Raw genomic sequence first — 14,892 nt, 5'->3', positions numbered from 1 at the left:
TCAAACGTGCGCAACATCCGGTTCACGTAGAGGAAGCAAAGAAAATCAACGGCAATTGTGCGTCGGAGAGATATTTTTCGTGAAAAACACATGAATTCCCGGTCAAACAGATTCCACGATGAAAGAAAATACCTCCACGAACTTTCAAAATGCTAGAGAAACTCATTTCAGTAAGTACTTTCTTCTGTAAAAATGAAGAAATGCGTTGTTCCGAGATCATATTGTTACCACATTTGATTATTTTGTGTTAGTGTAGGTACAAAGCTTTGTTGGCTGACGACAGGGTATCATTTAAATTTGAAAATTTGCACAAAGTAGTTATCATTGCATGCAACACAAGGTTCCTAAAGTGAACTAGAAAGAAGTATAGAACGGTATGTATGAACTGAACATATAAGTTTACCTGACGTCGTCACCAAGAACGAAGTCCCAAGCCGATGGATGGCACACAACTTCCCTGTCGATCGGTTTCTCAAACATGGAGTAGTGCCAGAACTCTGGAGTCATCGGGTGCAGGTTCATGCTTGTGAAGAAGTCCTCCGATACCTTGTATACCTTCAGCGGCGTGTATTTCTGTGTTAAAGAAAATATAATTAAACAACCCCCAACATCCCATATAAACAAGATTTTCAACTACACATTTATGGATAGGTATTAATCTAATTTAATTTCCCAATGGAAATTAATTTCAAAGGGAAGTTCTGACTCAGAAACAGAGTCTGATAGGATAAGGCAAACAAACGTCTCCTCGGGGGTTCTCCCATAACAAGCAAGAAAAAGTGACATAACCAAAACCTCTCTTAGCTCAAACATGCAATTTTGCATTATAAAGGTGTAAAATGAGAAATTATTCCTTCTGCCTGATCCACTATTTTTTTTCCTGGTGCCGTCGCTGCCGTACCCTTTCCTCGGTGCACCCCTCAATAAGGAAGATTTAGTTGATTACGTAGGTCCACCGGTTTTCAGACCGAAGCGACACGCGACACTTGTCACTTGGAAACTAACCTTCAGAAATAAATGCAGCCTTTCGTAGCGATGCGGCACAACAAGCTGCAAGTGTCGCTTGTCCCTTGGGTGTCGCTCGGACTGGACCGTTTTCTCAATGTCGTGCTTCGTGTCACCTCGGTCTGTTGGTAGTGCGTGTGCAGTGAATGCTTTTCTACATACTGGATGAGGTCCGTATCGCCTGTCGCTTGCCACTTCGGTGTGAAATCCACGTCTCGCTTGCCGCTTTGGTCTTGACTTCGGGTAGGAAATCACTTTTATCTACCCTCATCTAGTGTACCACACTCAACCAAAAGTTTTGGTGGGGGGAGAGGGGTCGTGTTCTCAAGACTACAAACTTGCAAGTGTGAACGTGCTGCAGAGCGTCCACAAACAAAAGAATCCACCTCACCTTATTCCGTTCAACTCAGGCCATAAGGAAGCATGCTCCACTCTGCCCCTCCCCTCCACGCGGGTCTGCGCATGCTTTTTTGCTTGTGGTTCCACTATACTGAAGCAGTGCTCCAAGTGAGGGAAGGGAGTGCGGAGGGATGTCATCGCCCAATGAACAAAATGTATGTGAGCAAGAATATTTTGCATTGCATCCCCTTCTGTTTTATTCTCTCCGTGTTGAACCATACAACTATCCTTCCACTTATTATTAAAGATTTAGTTACGTTTTATTTATTTACCTAATTATATATCTTAATTGGTTTTGTTTAGGAAACCTCGAACTGGAAATTCCCCAGCTAGGAATTTCCACTTCGAGCACTCGGCTGAAGTATAAGTAAAGCCGCCTTGGTGGTCCAGCTACCAAAGGTTCTGGGTTCGAATCCCAACCTGGACATGGATGTTCCTTGTGACTTTCCTTTCGTCAATTTCATCTTGAAATCATTCATGATCTTCGTCACGATTATCTGAAAGTATAAAAAATTTCAGGTGATTTTATGGTTATAATACAATAATTTCACCTGCTTCTGCATTGCAGGCGTGACGTCAATGGATGGTTCCTGTGGATATGGAAGCAGCAGAGGTAGAAGATTGGTCCACGACTCAGAATCCAAGTAACCTGCAAGGAAGAAGGTGAAGGTAAGTCTTCTTTATTCTTTTCCCCTCCATGCAATCCCCTTCCTTCTTACGAGTTCATTGGTCGAGCCTTCTCTAGTCACTATCGCGCAGATAGATGACTTTCTTTTGTTCGCTTGCTCTACAGATCCCTGGGACAGATTATAGCAATGTTATCGATAACCCGATGTTTCTGCGAGTGTTTTTGTTACATTTTCCAGGAGTACAAGGAACAACGTGTTTTTCGGTATTTAGTTCCTGTATCTTTGTTATGTCATTTTACGTTGTATACACAACTCGACCGTGAAAAGCACTATTTATTCAGTTGGGCTCATCATGATCATATTGTAATGAATGAAACTAATACTTACCTTACCGAAGCTTCCAACCGAGTGCACTAAGATATGATAATCTCCATGGGGAGTGGCTCGGTTTTTGTTTACTGTAATACAATAAACACACACGTATTGCTTATATAAGAACAAAACTCTAAGTCACACAATGCGTATTTCTAACTAGAGTGCGCGTCAAATCTCCTGCATATGGCGATAGCCAATAGCAGCGCACTGCAACGGTGCCATGTCGAAATCTCACACGGAAAAGATACAGCGTGGTTGAGCGAAACGCTCAACTAGGCAACGCCGCACGTCTGTGATTCGCTGGTGCTGTTCAACCGTCCAGGCCATATGCAGGAGATTTGAAGCGCACTCTAGGAGATGTACAACCGACGAAAAGGTGACAATCAACAAATTGTCTATCACCTTGTTCATTCGTTCTGTTAGCAATGTGAGTAAAGTATCGGATAGATTGTAGAAGAAAACAGGCCGAAACTAACGATTTGTGTACTAACATTTTGCCGCCGACTGTACAAGACTAAAATTGCCACTACCGTGTGCTATTCCTGGATACGCGTCAGACCTATGTTACCATTACAGTGGTCCCTCAATAATCCGGCCCTTCGCCAATCCCGCCCCTCCAGTAGTCCGGCATTGAGCGATCGGGGAGCGTGAAAGGGAAAACATGTTACTGCATGTCAGTGTCAAGACCTTGGCACGATGTATACACTAGGCTCGGTATAGCGATCTGTACGCGTCATTGTTGCTCATTTACAACACTAATTTCAATTTTAATATATGTACATACGTACATATTTTGTGCAATAAACATAGGTTTTACTATTAAAATTCGTTTTTTAAATGAACCACCTCTAATCCGGCGTTTTCGTTAATCCGGCAGTCCTCTGATCTGATATCTGCCGGATTACTGAGGGATTACTGTATTAACATATTAATATACACACTTCAGCGACGTACGAAATACAGTATTATTATTAGAAAATGTAGTAAAAACGTAAGTGAAGCAATGTTTGAAGCTCTTACCCAGTAAATGAGCAGGGATTTTTCCCTTCCTGGACACCCAGCTCTCCCCATATTGTTCCCGGAGCTTCCTCCTGATGTAGGCGTGCAGCTGCTCGTAGAGAGGCTGCATTTCCTCCCACAGTTGCAACACATCCTTCCGGAAATTTGAATCTTCATAGTCGTTCAGCCAATATTCCCCAGCATTCGTGAAATCTATAGAAAACATATACAGAAAAAGTTAGACACTTTCATTCAGCGGTGGCCATGGCACTACCCTCAGAAGAAACGCATACATAGCCCAAGTATTGTTAAATTAATACATTGATAGTTTACAGACAAGGAGATTCGAATCTTGCAATCGGTCAAGCTGACGTGACGACCGCCCCAACCTCCTCACTGCATCGCCAGCTGTTTCCTATCCTCGCGAGGCAGCGGTCCGCGCCGCCCAAGAACTGGCCTAACCAAGTTGACAGACGTGCAGAGGGTTGAAGAAGTCTCAGCGAGGAACATTTCCACCATGAGCCGAGAACAAGGTGGCAGGAGATGGGATTAGCCCATAAGACACCAGCCGTGCCCGTTTTCGCCTGGCACGGCGAGGGAACTTTCGCAGTGTTGACACAGTTGCCATATTCTAGATAAGTCTCTAAATACGACAGATTTGCAAAACCCGTTGGGGAAGCAATTCGTAAAAAAGGTACTATCTACTTTTCTGCCTACTTTTGGAGAAACGAACCTAGTATTTTTCCCAAGTTAAGTGAACATTTTGATAATAGATAGATGCGCCTAGAGGGGCATTCAGACTTTTTTAAAAATATAAAAGTAAAATAGCCTATGGTAAGTTTCCTTTGGCATTTCGAAAATTTCTTTTTACAACAAATGTCTAGCATATTTTCGACATCCAGTTGGAATACGTGTGCTTGAGGGAGGAGAAGGTGAGAGGATTTGTTTTTCCCTTCCTCTTGTAATTGTTGTGTTTTTAGTGAAGTTTGGTTTGGTTTGAGTTGGTGTTTTAAGTCCACTTTATGCACAGTAAGGCTAATCGGGACTGGACCTACGTTTAAAGTGGGATCCGAACCACTGTGCCATGTGCCTCCAACGGGTATCGAACCCGGGACCCCTTGATTACAAGGCAACGACGCTACCACTGCGTCATTGGGGAGGTGCTGTTTTTAGTGAAGTGTCCTGTAGTGTATAAAGATAGGTTAAGCCCCTATCACACGGAACTGGATTTCTAATAGGAATGCCCTAGTTGGCGCTGAACTAACTTTCTAGGTAGCAATCATGGCCGCCTGGCTGACTGCTTGACTGGTTTGGAGGAATAGGACATGTTCTAATTGCTACTTGCTTTCCTCGACTGGATTCTGTGGAACAGCCAATCAGAGCAAAGTTTCGCCATGTGAAGATAATCTGTAAGTGTGCAATGGAGCGCTTTTGTCTGTGGTTTCCGAGTGTTACTCCAACAATTTATAACGTATACAGCATGAAAGGCGCGTTGAGTTAAACCATCTATGCTGAGTGCTAGGTGTTTACATTTGAAACAACTAAAGTATTCTTTCATACGTGTACAGTAAACGTTGTAAAGTATGTATATAAGCAGCGCCATTGTTTTGTACCTAATAACGTTTTACACGAAACGTTATTCCTCTCGGTTGAATAGTTATCGGCTTTTAAAAATGTGAAGTGATACATTGTTTACATCTCACGCAGCTGCCATTACAACTTCCCTCGTATGGGAACAAAAGTCTATCGACAAGTACGCTGATAAGTATCGTGTGAGGCGAAAACTAGCAAATTGGTAGCCAGTCCAGAACCAACTAGGGCATACCTACTGGATATCCAGTTCCGTGTGATGCGGGCTTTAAACACACACTGTTTTTCACGTTACCAAACGAGGATAAACATCTTGGCCAGTGGCGCAACCTCAAGGAGGTTGTTTTATTTTTCGATTTCTTGATCACGTTTGCACTACCCATCATAGTTGCCGCCGGCCGCCACTGCTTTCACTTAAGGCATTATTAAGAGAAGAGTTCAACATTAACATAAGACGTAAGAATATTAAGAATTTGATATGAAATGAATAGACATAATTTGCAATATTTCTACCAAAGAGACTAGAGAGTAAGAGGCTATAATGGATTGTAACTTAAAGATAGTTTCCTTATGAACCGAGTGTTTCCTTATTCGTGAAATATGTTGCTCAAACAGCACTTCATGCATTTAGAATAATATTTACCAGACTTCCTCCCCTCCCATCCCCTCTCCTCCCCTCCCCAGACATGCCCTACATTTAATCTTATGTGCGACGTCTGGATCAAATTCCTAAAAAATTGAGAATATCCTTCATTTTTAGCAAAACACAATTAAGCACGGGAAGTTAAGAAGAAGAAGAAGTGATAAAAATGGCTCCTCGGAGAAGTATGCTAGTGTTAATTATGATAATCTTGTTCACAATTTTGATTGATTGATTGAATTTAAAATTGTAGGTGTGTCAGCACTTAGGCTATTTGACCGAGGACTAAAATATTCTTACCTGGGTATAAAGCTGAGGCTGTAAAGGAACACTCGTCACATAAAAGGACAAAACACTGGACAACATACGCACACAACCCTACAGAGGATTATACTTGCCGTAGGTTCAGACGCCAGAGCCTCGTTGGACTTCCAAATGCAGTCACCGGAGTGTACTACTTGGAAGTGAGGTTGACATTTGGTGCCTCACAAAGGTACATGCCCTTGTTCTCAAAAGTTCATTTAAAAATTCATTCTTTTTTTAAGCTAAAAATATGCCAGATTCATATTATTATTTGTTAACATTTCATATATCTATATGATGTTATAATTTAGACGCTACGTCCAATCTTCAGCTTTTCTATATTTACTTATGTTTATGTCTCTGTGCTTATTCTCTAATATTCTTTACGAGCCAAGATTCTTAAACATTTACAAACATACCTTAGAAATTAGGATTAACATTTATCTTACTCGTGCCAAATTGTACAGTCATGGAAACTTCTGGGTTGTAACGATTCAATTGAAAGTTAATGGAATTTTTATAACCCAGAAGTGTCCGTGACTGTACGTAGACGTTTCTTACTATTAAGTCTGGCTGCTTCGTTGTTTAGTTCCACATATTCCTGATAGAGGGCTCTCATCTTCTTGCTGGCCACTTCTCTGAATTGCGTCCACGTGTGCTGCAGTTCGTCAGGATTTCTGCTCTTCTCGAATATCTCTTTAATTTCTGGAATAAAGAAACGTATACTTGATGAAAAATATATTTTTGCAGATCAGAATCCAGATTGTGGGATCCTTTACTGTATCTATAGAAATCACAGATTGCTAGAATAAATTTAAGAAAATTATACTCGTATGTTCGTTACGTTGAGCTTATGTTAACCAATTATGTTACTTAATGTTATAATACATTGAAACGACAGGCTTTCCAGTCTAGTGTACAGATGACTGCATTTGGGATACATTCCACAGTTTCTATTATAAATATTGACGTGAGACAATAACTAATAAATTTTATTATGAACAAGAAATTTTAATTCGATTTCAATTTTCATTAGAATTTGAATATGTAATTAGTAAATTTTTCTGGTAAACTCATTAAAAATTATTAGGAAAGACAGCTTACACACACAAACACACATACATATATATAATTTTGCAGTGTGCGAATTAATGCGGGGTGCCAGGGAACACCCTCCCTCTCGCACAAAAAAAAATATCCTCCGCAAAAGAAAATTTTTATCCCTGTTCGATTTCGCCTGCAGATTAGTATGCAACCTTGCATGATGTCCTCCTTAATCCACAACTGATCAATCTCACCGAGCCGAGACTTGAGTTTTCATGTCATAGTGCTGATTAGATGGACGTTAAGTTTGAACTTGGCAATAGAAACTTGGTCAAATTTTCGATGTTATTAGTTCGATAGCTCCTTTTATGTATGAGTCTGTTTTTTGTTTTTTTTTAATGTAAATATGATGTGTTCCTAAATCAACGTGTAAATGTTATCATAAGTTTTAATGGCCTAGGTTAGAAGCAATGGTCTACAGTACCTTAGAATAGCAAGGCAATAATAGTTTAGTTTACTGACTCGTAGCACATATGCAAATTTGCATACCCAAAAGGTCCTGATTAGCCTATTTGTGCACAAAGTGGACAGAAAAACTCAAAATTTGCATACCCAAAAAAACTACCTCCCAAAATTAAGTCACAAATACGCCACTGCGTGCCACACCCCCCCCCCCAATCAAAAAACTTAAATCACACTCACGCAGTGTAATTTTGTATAATTTTAAATAACGTACCTGGATCAGCTGCGAGATCGCATCGTGTGGAATTGTAAGCGCAGATTTTTGATGTACTATAAATGCTTTCCATTTCACTTCTGATCTTTTCAAGCTATGAAAAGGAATATAATCATTATGTAGTGTATATAGTAAGAAATCCTTGCTACTTTTTTAAAATGTCTACACAAATGTATGAGGCTTTCTGCTCTGTATATTTAACACTGGCGTTAGTTTGAAATTTGCTCATATTTTTATAGACATAAACAAACTGTGCAAGAACAAAAAATTAAACTTTCTATGGACACGTTGCTGCAAATTACCTTCGTAGGGTATACCTTTTCTTGGAACCGAATTTGGTTCATCCTGCAGACAAATTTCTTAGTGTATGCGCAAATTTTAACCTCGTATATTTTCATGGTCATTAAATTGATGATGGTGTTGGAGTATGTTGAAGTATACTCTAGGAACAGCCACAATTAAAATATATTGATTCAGAGCTTCAACAGTGTCACTGTTGGAAAACTATAACACTTACCCTTTGTATCTTCTCATCCGAAAGTACAGATGTGCCGAGGACAGAGAGAATTTTAAATTGCCTTTTCAGGTCTTCATCTTGGAATGATTTCCAGTCGAAGGCCACGACCTTTTGCCACCGGTGCTTCTCAAACTGCGAGTAGTCCTTCGCCACTTCTAGCTGGAAGGTAAAATGAATCTTAATGGAATATAGCTCTCTTCATTTGGACCATTGGCGTCGCCAGAAATTTTTGCGGGGGGGGGGGTCGGGCAAATGATAGTAGAAAAATAACAAGTATTATTACCACGGATATAAATGTTAATATACAATAATAAATATTTTAAACTAACACAAATAAATTTTATTCGAAAGTATAATAATTATTATTATATAAATGGGGAGACTCGATCCATTATTTCTTTTGCATTTTATGCTGAAATGCATTTTGATATTATCCTTTGCACATCTCGTTCAAGAAAAGGCTTTAAATGTTAGGGGGATTTTTTTCATAAAGTTTGTTGTGTGACCTCTCACCTACAACTGTAATTCTTAGAGTTTTGAAAACTGTAGAACTATTTGTTCTTTGGATGAAATGGTAGAACTAGATTATAACCTTGTTCTTGTATTTTTCACTCAATATTTTCCATCTAAAACATTTTTACTTTGATTATTCTCTTCGAATACTAACTAAATTAACTTTATTTCTGTTCTTAACAATAAGTGTAACGAACTTTCTACTTTCTTGTATCTTTAAATGAATTTCCAGGGGGGTCCACCGACCCATTCGACCCCCCCCCTTTCCGACGCCCATGATTTGGACCATAATCACAATATTGATCCATTTATCACACATAACCTGGACGTAAACTTACATAAGATCCTTCAATTTGCATGCATAATAGGGTGTTTGGAATGGTATCAGCCATTTTACAACGTACAAAATATAGTTTGATCATACACTTTGCGATAACCACAAAAACCCACTCAGTCCCATAAAATATACAAAATGATTCGCGTACAAAAAAAGGTATATAGTACATGAATAAGTAAGATAACTAGTACAATAAAAATTATATTTCCGTGATTTTACAGTATTTGCAAACGTATAAGACGCACTTTTTCCCCTTTAAAAATAGGTCTGAAAAACAGGGTGCGTCTTATACGCCAATACTCAGTTCTTTTTTACCTTCATTTCTTGAAATTCTCTCTGTTCTGAGTTGGACGATTTGCTTGAGGTGTGTGACGAAGAAGATTAAAATGTATCCTTTCCTAGTTAGATTAGGTAAGTTATATTATATTACTTAATATATGAAATACTGTAAATTAATTATAAATTCAGTGAAAATATTTTCCTCAAAAATGTGTACGCCGGCAAATACTGTAATTCCAGGTTATGTTCTTATACAGTACATAACATGCTGTCAGAAAGTGCTAATCGCAAGATGATTTGTTCCCTTAACGATGTATAGCCTACGTATTTCATAAAGTGTGCAGGTTTTAAATCGCTTGTCATTTTTTTGTTTGAAGGTTGGCAACACTGTTTTTATCATTTTCGTTATATCTTATCATTCCGATTATTAATTGAGCAATTGTTTTTGTTTTTTCATATGTTCAGTTGAGTTGCCATGGAGCGGTTAACTATCGAGCAACGCGTCGTTATTTTGAAAACACAGAAACGAGGAGTGCTACGAAGAGACAGTTTGTAAACTGTCGACTATACGGTAGCTATGCATTGTTTGCTTAATGGATATTTATTCCTGGCACCCCGACAACAATAGAAAAGTACGGGAAATCACATATTCACGGTATCCAGCGCAGGCCACTCCCCGTTTGTGTAATGTGTTTTCAAAATAACGACGCGTTGCTCGATAGTGAACCGCTCCATGGCAAACTCAACTGAACATCTGAAAAAACAAACAATTGCTCAATTAATAATCGGAATGATAAGAGATAACAAAAATCATAAGAACAGTGTTGCCAACCTTCAAACAAGACAATAGCAAGCGATTTAAAACCTGCGCACTTTATGAAACACCTTTTATAGCATCTTTTCTAGTTTGGAACTCGTACATATATGGGTTAGGTGGCAGAGCAGCCCTTGGCTGAACCCTCGCCCGCTTAATAAAGAAAATGTATTATTATTATTTATTATTATCTGTGAAACCTGACATTTACCGGTAATTTATTTTTAAAAATCAATGTTTTGGTTTATTTTCCCTATTTTTTCTTCCGCTTGGAAATTATAGAAAAAGGGTGTTTTGAGACGAATCGAAAAAAAAATATGAAACATAATAAATTGATCCCACGAAAATTGTTAATAAAGACTTATTGAACTCGACAACTATTCTATATTGTAGAATCGCCGCTAGTCTTTATTACTTCCTATCGCAATTTAAACACGATTGAATTGACTTATTACTTGCACATACATTCGTCTGTCAACGGAAGTAATCATTTAAATGTACGTGGCTTGATTTTGTTGCTCGAGGAATGACATTTGATGACATGATGAAACCAGTTTGCTATCAAAGCATAAAAGATAGAACCATAAATGGAAAGCCTCATTCCACGTCACTGCCCTTTAACTACAAAACAAATAACATGTCCTACTGCCTTTGAACCACGTGGTAGTCTTTTACATGGAAAGATACTTGGGTATGTCACGCGAGTGGTAGGCCAATACTAGATTTTCTTCACATCTGTCTGTCTTTTTCTGTCTCGTTTGTCCCAACAATATCAAGACTCTTCCTTTGGACAGGTGCAAGGAACTCTCAAGACCCGGTGTTTTTCCATCTCGAAACTAGTTGAAGTGAATCGTATAGACATATTCCAGACTCGCATACCAATTTGATCTTCAGATGGAGCAGGATTGGATGACACAGAGGTAAAGTCTTTGACCTTGGTCAAAGCAACCGAGGAATGGATTGAGGTTTATTTTGGACATCCGGCAAAGCATTAGAAATTCTCACTCTTGTAATTTGTGGGAATCTGCCAGCTCTGTTCAACTATTTTTAAAATTATTTTGAAATACATCTTGCCATCTCTCACTTTTAAGCCAAGGTTCAAGCAACTCTGTGTTTTATCGACATACCCCAGCACAAAGACAAGAGTTCACGATTGCATGTCCAACATCACCCTTACACAGACCCGTAGCCAGGGGGGGCGGGGGCTAATCCCTTATCACCAGCCGCTATCTAAAGGCAAAAAAGTGGGGGATAGAAGCCCTGAAGATGAATTTCTCAGTATATTACAACTTATTACATAGTATGTTTAATCCTGCGAATGAAGTAAAATTAATTACCACTATACACTATTTGCAGTGACGGCGATTATGGGAGACAATGGGGCAGTTGCCTTGTTCCCCAGTCTTGTCTTTAATCAGCTTTTGAAACGAAGCTTAAAAATGGTAATTATGAAATATTTCTCGCTCTCCTATTTTCCTAGAACACCTCATCGTTCTTATTAGTCTACATAGACGTGTAATACGTAAAATTGCAAAAATACATATATACATTACTGAGAAGTAATGTTGAAGCAAGGAGACGTGGATTTGTATAGATCCACCAACCCATCTGAAACCCTGGTGGGAGCAGTGGCGCTAGTGTCGCTAGTTAAGGTTACGGGAAAGGCTGTATATTCCTTTCCCAGATTCTCTGGAGTAAGAGAACGCGAACGCGTTCTGTGCGCATGTTGAAGGGTGTGCGCCTCGTCCAATGAACGCGCGGAGGGGAGGGGCATCCACGGGAGGGGGCGTCTCGACTGCTCATTCGCGGTCCAGTAGTTCTGTAGTAAACATGTCAGATCGCAAGTCTAGGGGAACTCTGCATTCAGGAGAGTGCCTCATAGTGTTGAATGTGTTACTTGTTTGAAAAGTTTAAAACACATGGCTTTGTGTTTTTTACAAATGTTTAAAACGTTTAAAATAAAGTGTTTTAAACATGTTTTTCAGACTTGTTTAAAAAAACATTTTGATACATCATGTTTCATAGTTTGTGGTTATTTGCATGTTTTTTGAAAATGTATGTTTAAATTTGTTTTAATTTTTTTCTGTTCTTCGTAGCATCAAAAGACAATTAAACGTGCAATATTATTTGTTATTTGTGTAAAACAATACACTGGCCATTGTTAAGAATAAAAGAAGATATTGTCAGCAGAAAGCGTTTTGCTTTACGGCCGTTACACCGCGCAGCACTTAGTTGCTTTCATCAGGCATCCTTCCCCACCTAGTCTGGCCCCGCCTACAAGTTTTCCCCTCTGCGCGTCGCTACTCCAGAGAATCCGGAAAAGCAGTATAGTTGGCATATTTTGCGACGTCTCAGAAAGCTTGGTGGATCTATAGTCACAGGCAATAAAAATGTGAAACCTAGATCCTGGGACCCCTTATTGCCGTAGAGTTAGGCAACACACTTAACGCCTTGCAGTGAAGGGAGCATTTCAGGATGTAGGTGCCACATTTTTATTGCCGATGAGTGTACAATCATTTACTAGTCAGTTTCTAAGGAATTCTGAGGCTTACCTTTTTCTGCTGGTTCTCGTCCGTGATGTTTGTTGCGTAGTTCCACTCGGCCACCGTGGACTCATAGTACTTCTGCAGATACTCCGGCTCCATCTCCTGCAGGAATTTTCTGGCTCTCTCCTCTTCCTGCAGGTCGCTTGACGTAGCCGGCGACAGCACGGTTAGAATGATCCATGGCAGCAGCCGTCTTATCCTGTCCATCGTCGCGGTCTTTCAGTAGGAAAGAGAACAATAAAAACATTCACAGTAGGCGGCATACCTCAAGTAGAGGATCAAAAATAAATTTACATTTACAAATTTTCTAAGCTTACATTGTTTTTCAGGAAAAAAAGTGGCAGTGGTTTGGGGTGTAATGGGTGACCCTTTCTGGGCTGCATTTTGCAGACTAGCGAGGCTCTGGCGTCTTGTCTCACGGCCAATATAATGCTCCGTTCAGGCTCGTGTTGTGTCGTTCACATATGTTTGTCATTGTCCTTTCATCCATTCCATCTTATCATTCATTCCCATCGTCGCGATTAGTCAGAAATGCGACGCTAAATAAACCAAATCAATCCATCAATATGTCGTTGATTGACAGGAAAACCTTACATTAATTATTTGCAATTAATTTGTTTCACAAGGGCCTTTTGCACTTATATTATTGCGCGCTGCGACGCCAGGGGTCCCGGGTTCGAATCCTGTCCTGGGTGTTTGAGAGAGTTCCTTCATCGATTTCATCGTATCATCACTCATCCTCATCTTCGCGATTAGCCAAAGTGGCATAAATACGCAGTAAAGAATACACCAAACCAAAGCTCAGATACTATTAACATTATTTCTGTATTCTGCATAAGCGTGGGATATGTTTCCTATTTTAAAGCCGTGATAGAGGCTTTCGAAGTGAGGGTAGACGTCTGGATGGTCTCTGCGGATTATATTCTGTGTCGACTTCAAGAATGCACGAATGATGAGCCGTGGTTTAATCATATTTGGTTTAATTCTTTTGGTTGTACTTGAATCATTGTTACACTTCACACTTCTTAAATCATTGTCAAGAACTACATTCCACTAACCCTGACATATCGTCCACTGAGAATGTAAATGTTCTATGTCCAATTTTTCCTTTTTTCAGGAGAGCCCTTTAAAGTTTGACATGATATATTTATTGTACCTTTGTCACGATTGTGCTGAAAGTTTGTGCCATTCCAAAGGCTGATATATTGAAGCCTCTGTAAAAATAAGTTGTTGTTTGGTTAGGTATTTATGCTGTAATTAATTATCGAAATTTCAGATAGAACAATTGCACGCAACACCAGCAATGATTTCAGAGTGCCACTGCATTCTGGAAACGAAATGGAGATGAAACAATTTCATTTCAAATTTGTAATTTTGTAGCAAAGTAAAATAAATAATTCATATTTTGGGAAATCAATCAACTACTTTGAATCCACTATTATTCAAAATTCTTGTCTGTTAACCACAAAAGTAAGAACCGAAGGCCACTACCATTGTTAAGCATATCCCACAAGTGACTGAGGTTAGAATGCAAGTGGTTTATCTCATACTCGAACGGCGCTTGTAGTTGGTTTAGGAAATTGTCGTAAGGTTTCATTGGCTGTTGGAGTTTGCACTCTCGTGGCTGTTTCCAAATTCTGCACATGGACCAAAAACTCTCTCAATATAGGTTGTATGTAGGCACCAGACGATTGCAGGGATGAAACAATTACATCCTAAATAGACTACAGCCAAATTATCTCCAGTTGTTTACAATTTGGAGATAGAACATTTGCATTCTCAATGGACAATATATTGTAGAGTAGACGGACGTCGTTATCGTATGCAAGCTTCCATGCCTTTGCGTATTATTCATCATCGGCTCTGTAAGCAAGTAATTTTAAACTTGACCTTGGGATTCCTTTCGAAAGGTAACCTTGTATTTCAAATCGGTTGCTTCCTGCCTTCACTAAGGGACTTTTCTTGAAGTGAAGACATGGTCACTAAGCAATGAAGTATTCATTCAACATTATAATAACGTTATGTATGATATAAACTATAATAACACACCAGGAAAGTCTCAATAAACTTTCCAAATCAAAATGTTCACAACCTTCCCACAGTTAGTAACATATTGTGAAAAGGAAGTTCGAGATAATATAACTAGAAACTACAAATGCACATAAC

At 39.3% G+C, this 14,892-nt stretch overlaps 1 protein-coding gene across 2 annotated transcripts in view; it reads right to left on the bottom strand.

Moving 5' to 3' along the window:
* LOC145978460 (angiotensin-converting enzyme-like) overlaps positions 1 to 14,892 on the bottom strand; it is a 37,325-nt gene that overhangs the window by 13,247 nt on the left and 9,186 nt on the right. For both annotated transcript variants that reach the window (XM_083111109.1, XM_083111110.1), the window contains exons 2-8: positions 12,733 to 12,942; positions 8,238 to 8,396; positions 7,721 to 7,814; positions 6,502 to 6,645; positions 3,429 to 3,620; positions 1,956 to 2,053; positions 404 to 573 (exon numbers count right to left, since the gene is read on the bottom strand). In XM_083111109.1, the coding sequence (XP_082967235.1) occupies positions 404 to 573; positions 1,956 to 2,053; positions 3,429 to 3,620; positions 6,502 to 6,645; positions 7,721 to 7,814; positions 8,238 to 8,396; positions 12,733 to 12,942 (1,067 nt within the window). The remainder of the gene's footprint in view (positions 1 to 403; positions 574 to 1,955; positions 2,054 to 3,428; positions 3,621 to 6,501; positions 6,646 to 7,720; positions 7,815 to 8,237; positions 8,397 to 12,732; positions 12,943 to 14,892) is intronic.

Source organism: Lepisma saccharinum, chromosome 24 (genome assembly GCF_977018435.1).
Source record: "Lepisma saccharinum chromosome 24, izLepSacc3.1, whole genome shotgun sequence".
In the NCBI taxonomy this organism is placed as follows: domain Eukaryota; kingdom Metazoa; phylum Arthropoda; class Insecta; order Zygentoma; family Lepismatidae; genus Lepisma; species Lepisma saccharinum.
Note: the sequence above shows the minus strand (reverse complement) of the source record. Positions and strands in the feature narration are given on the sequence as shown.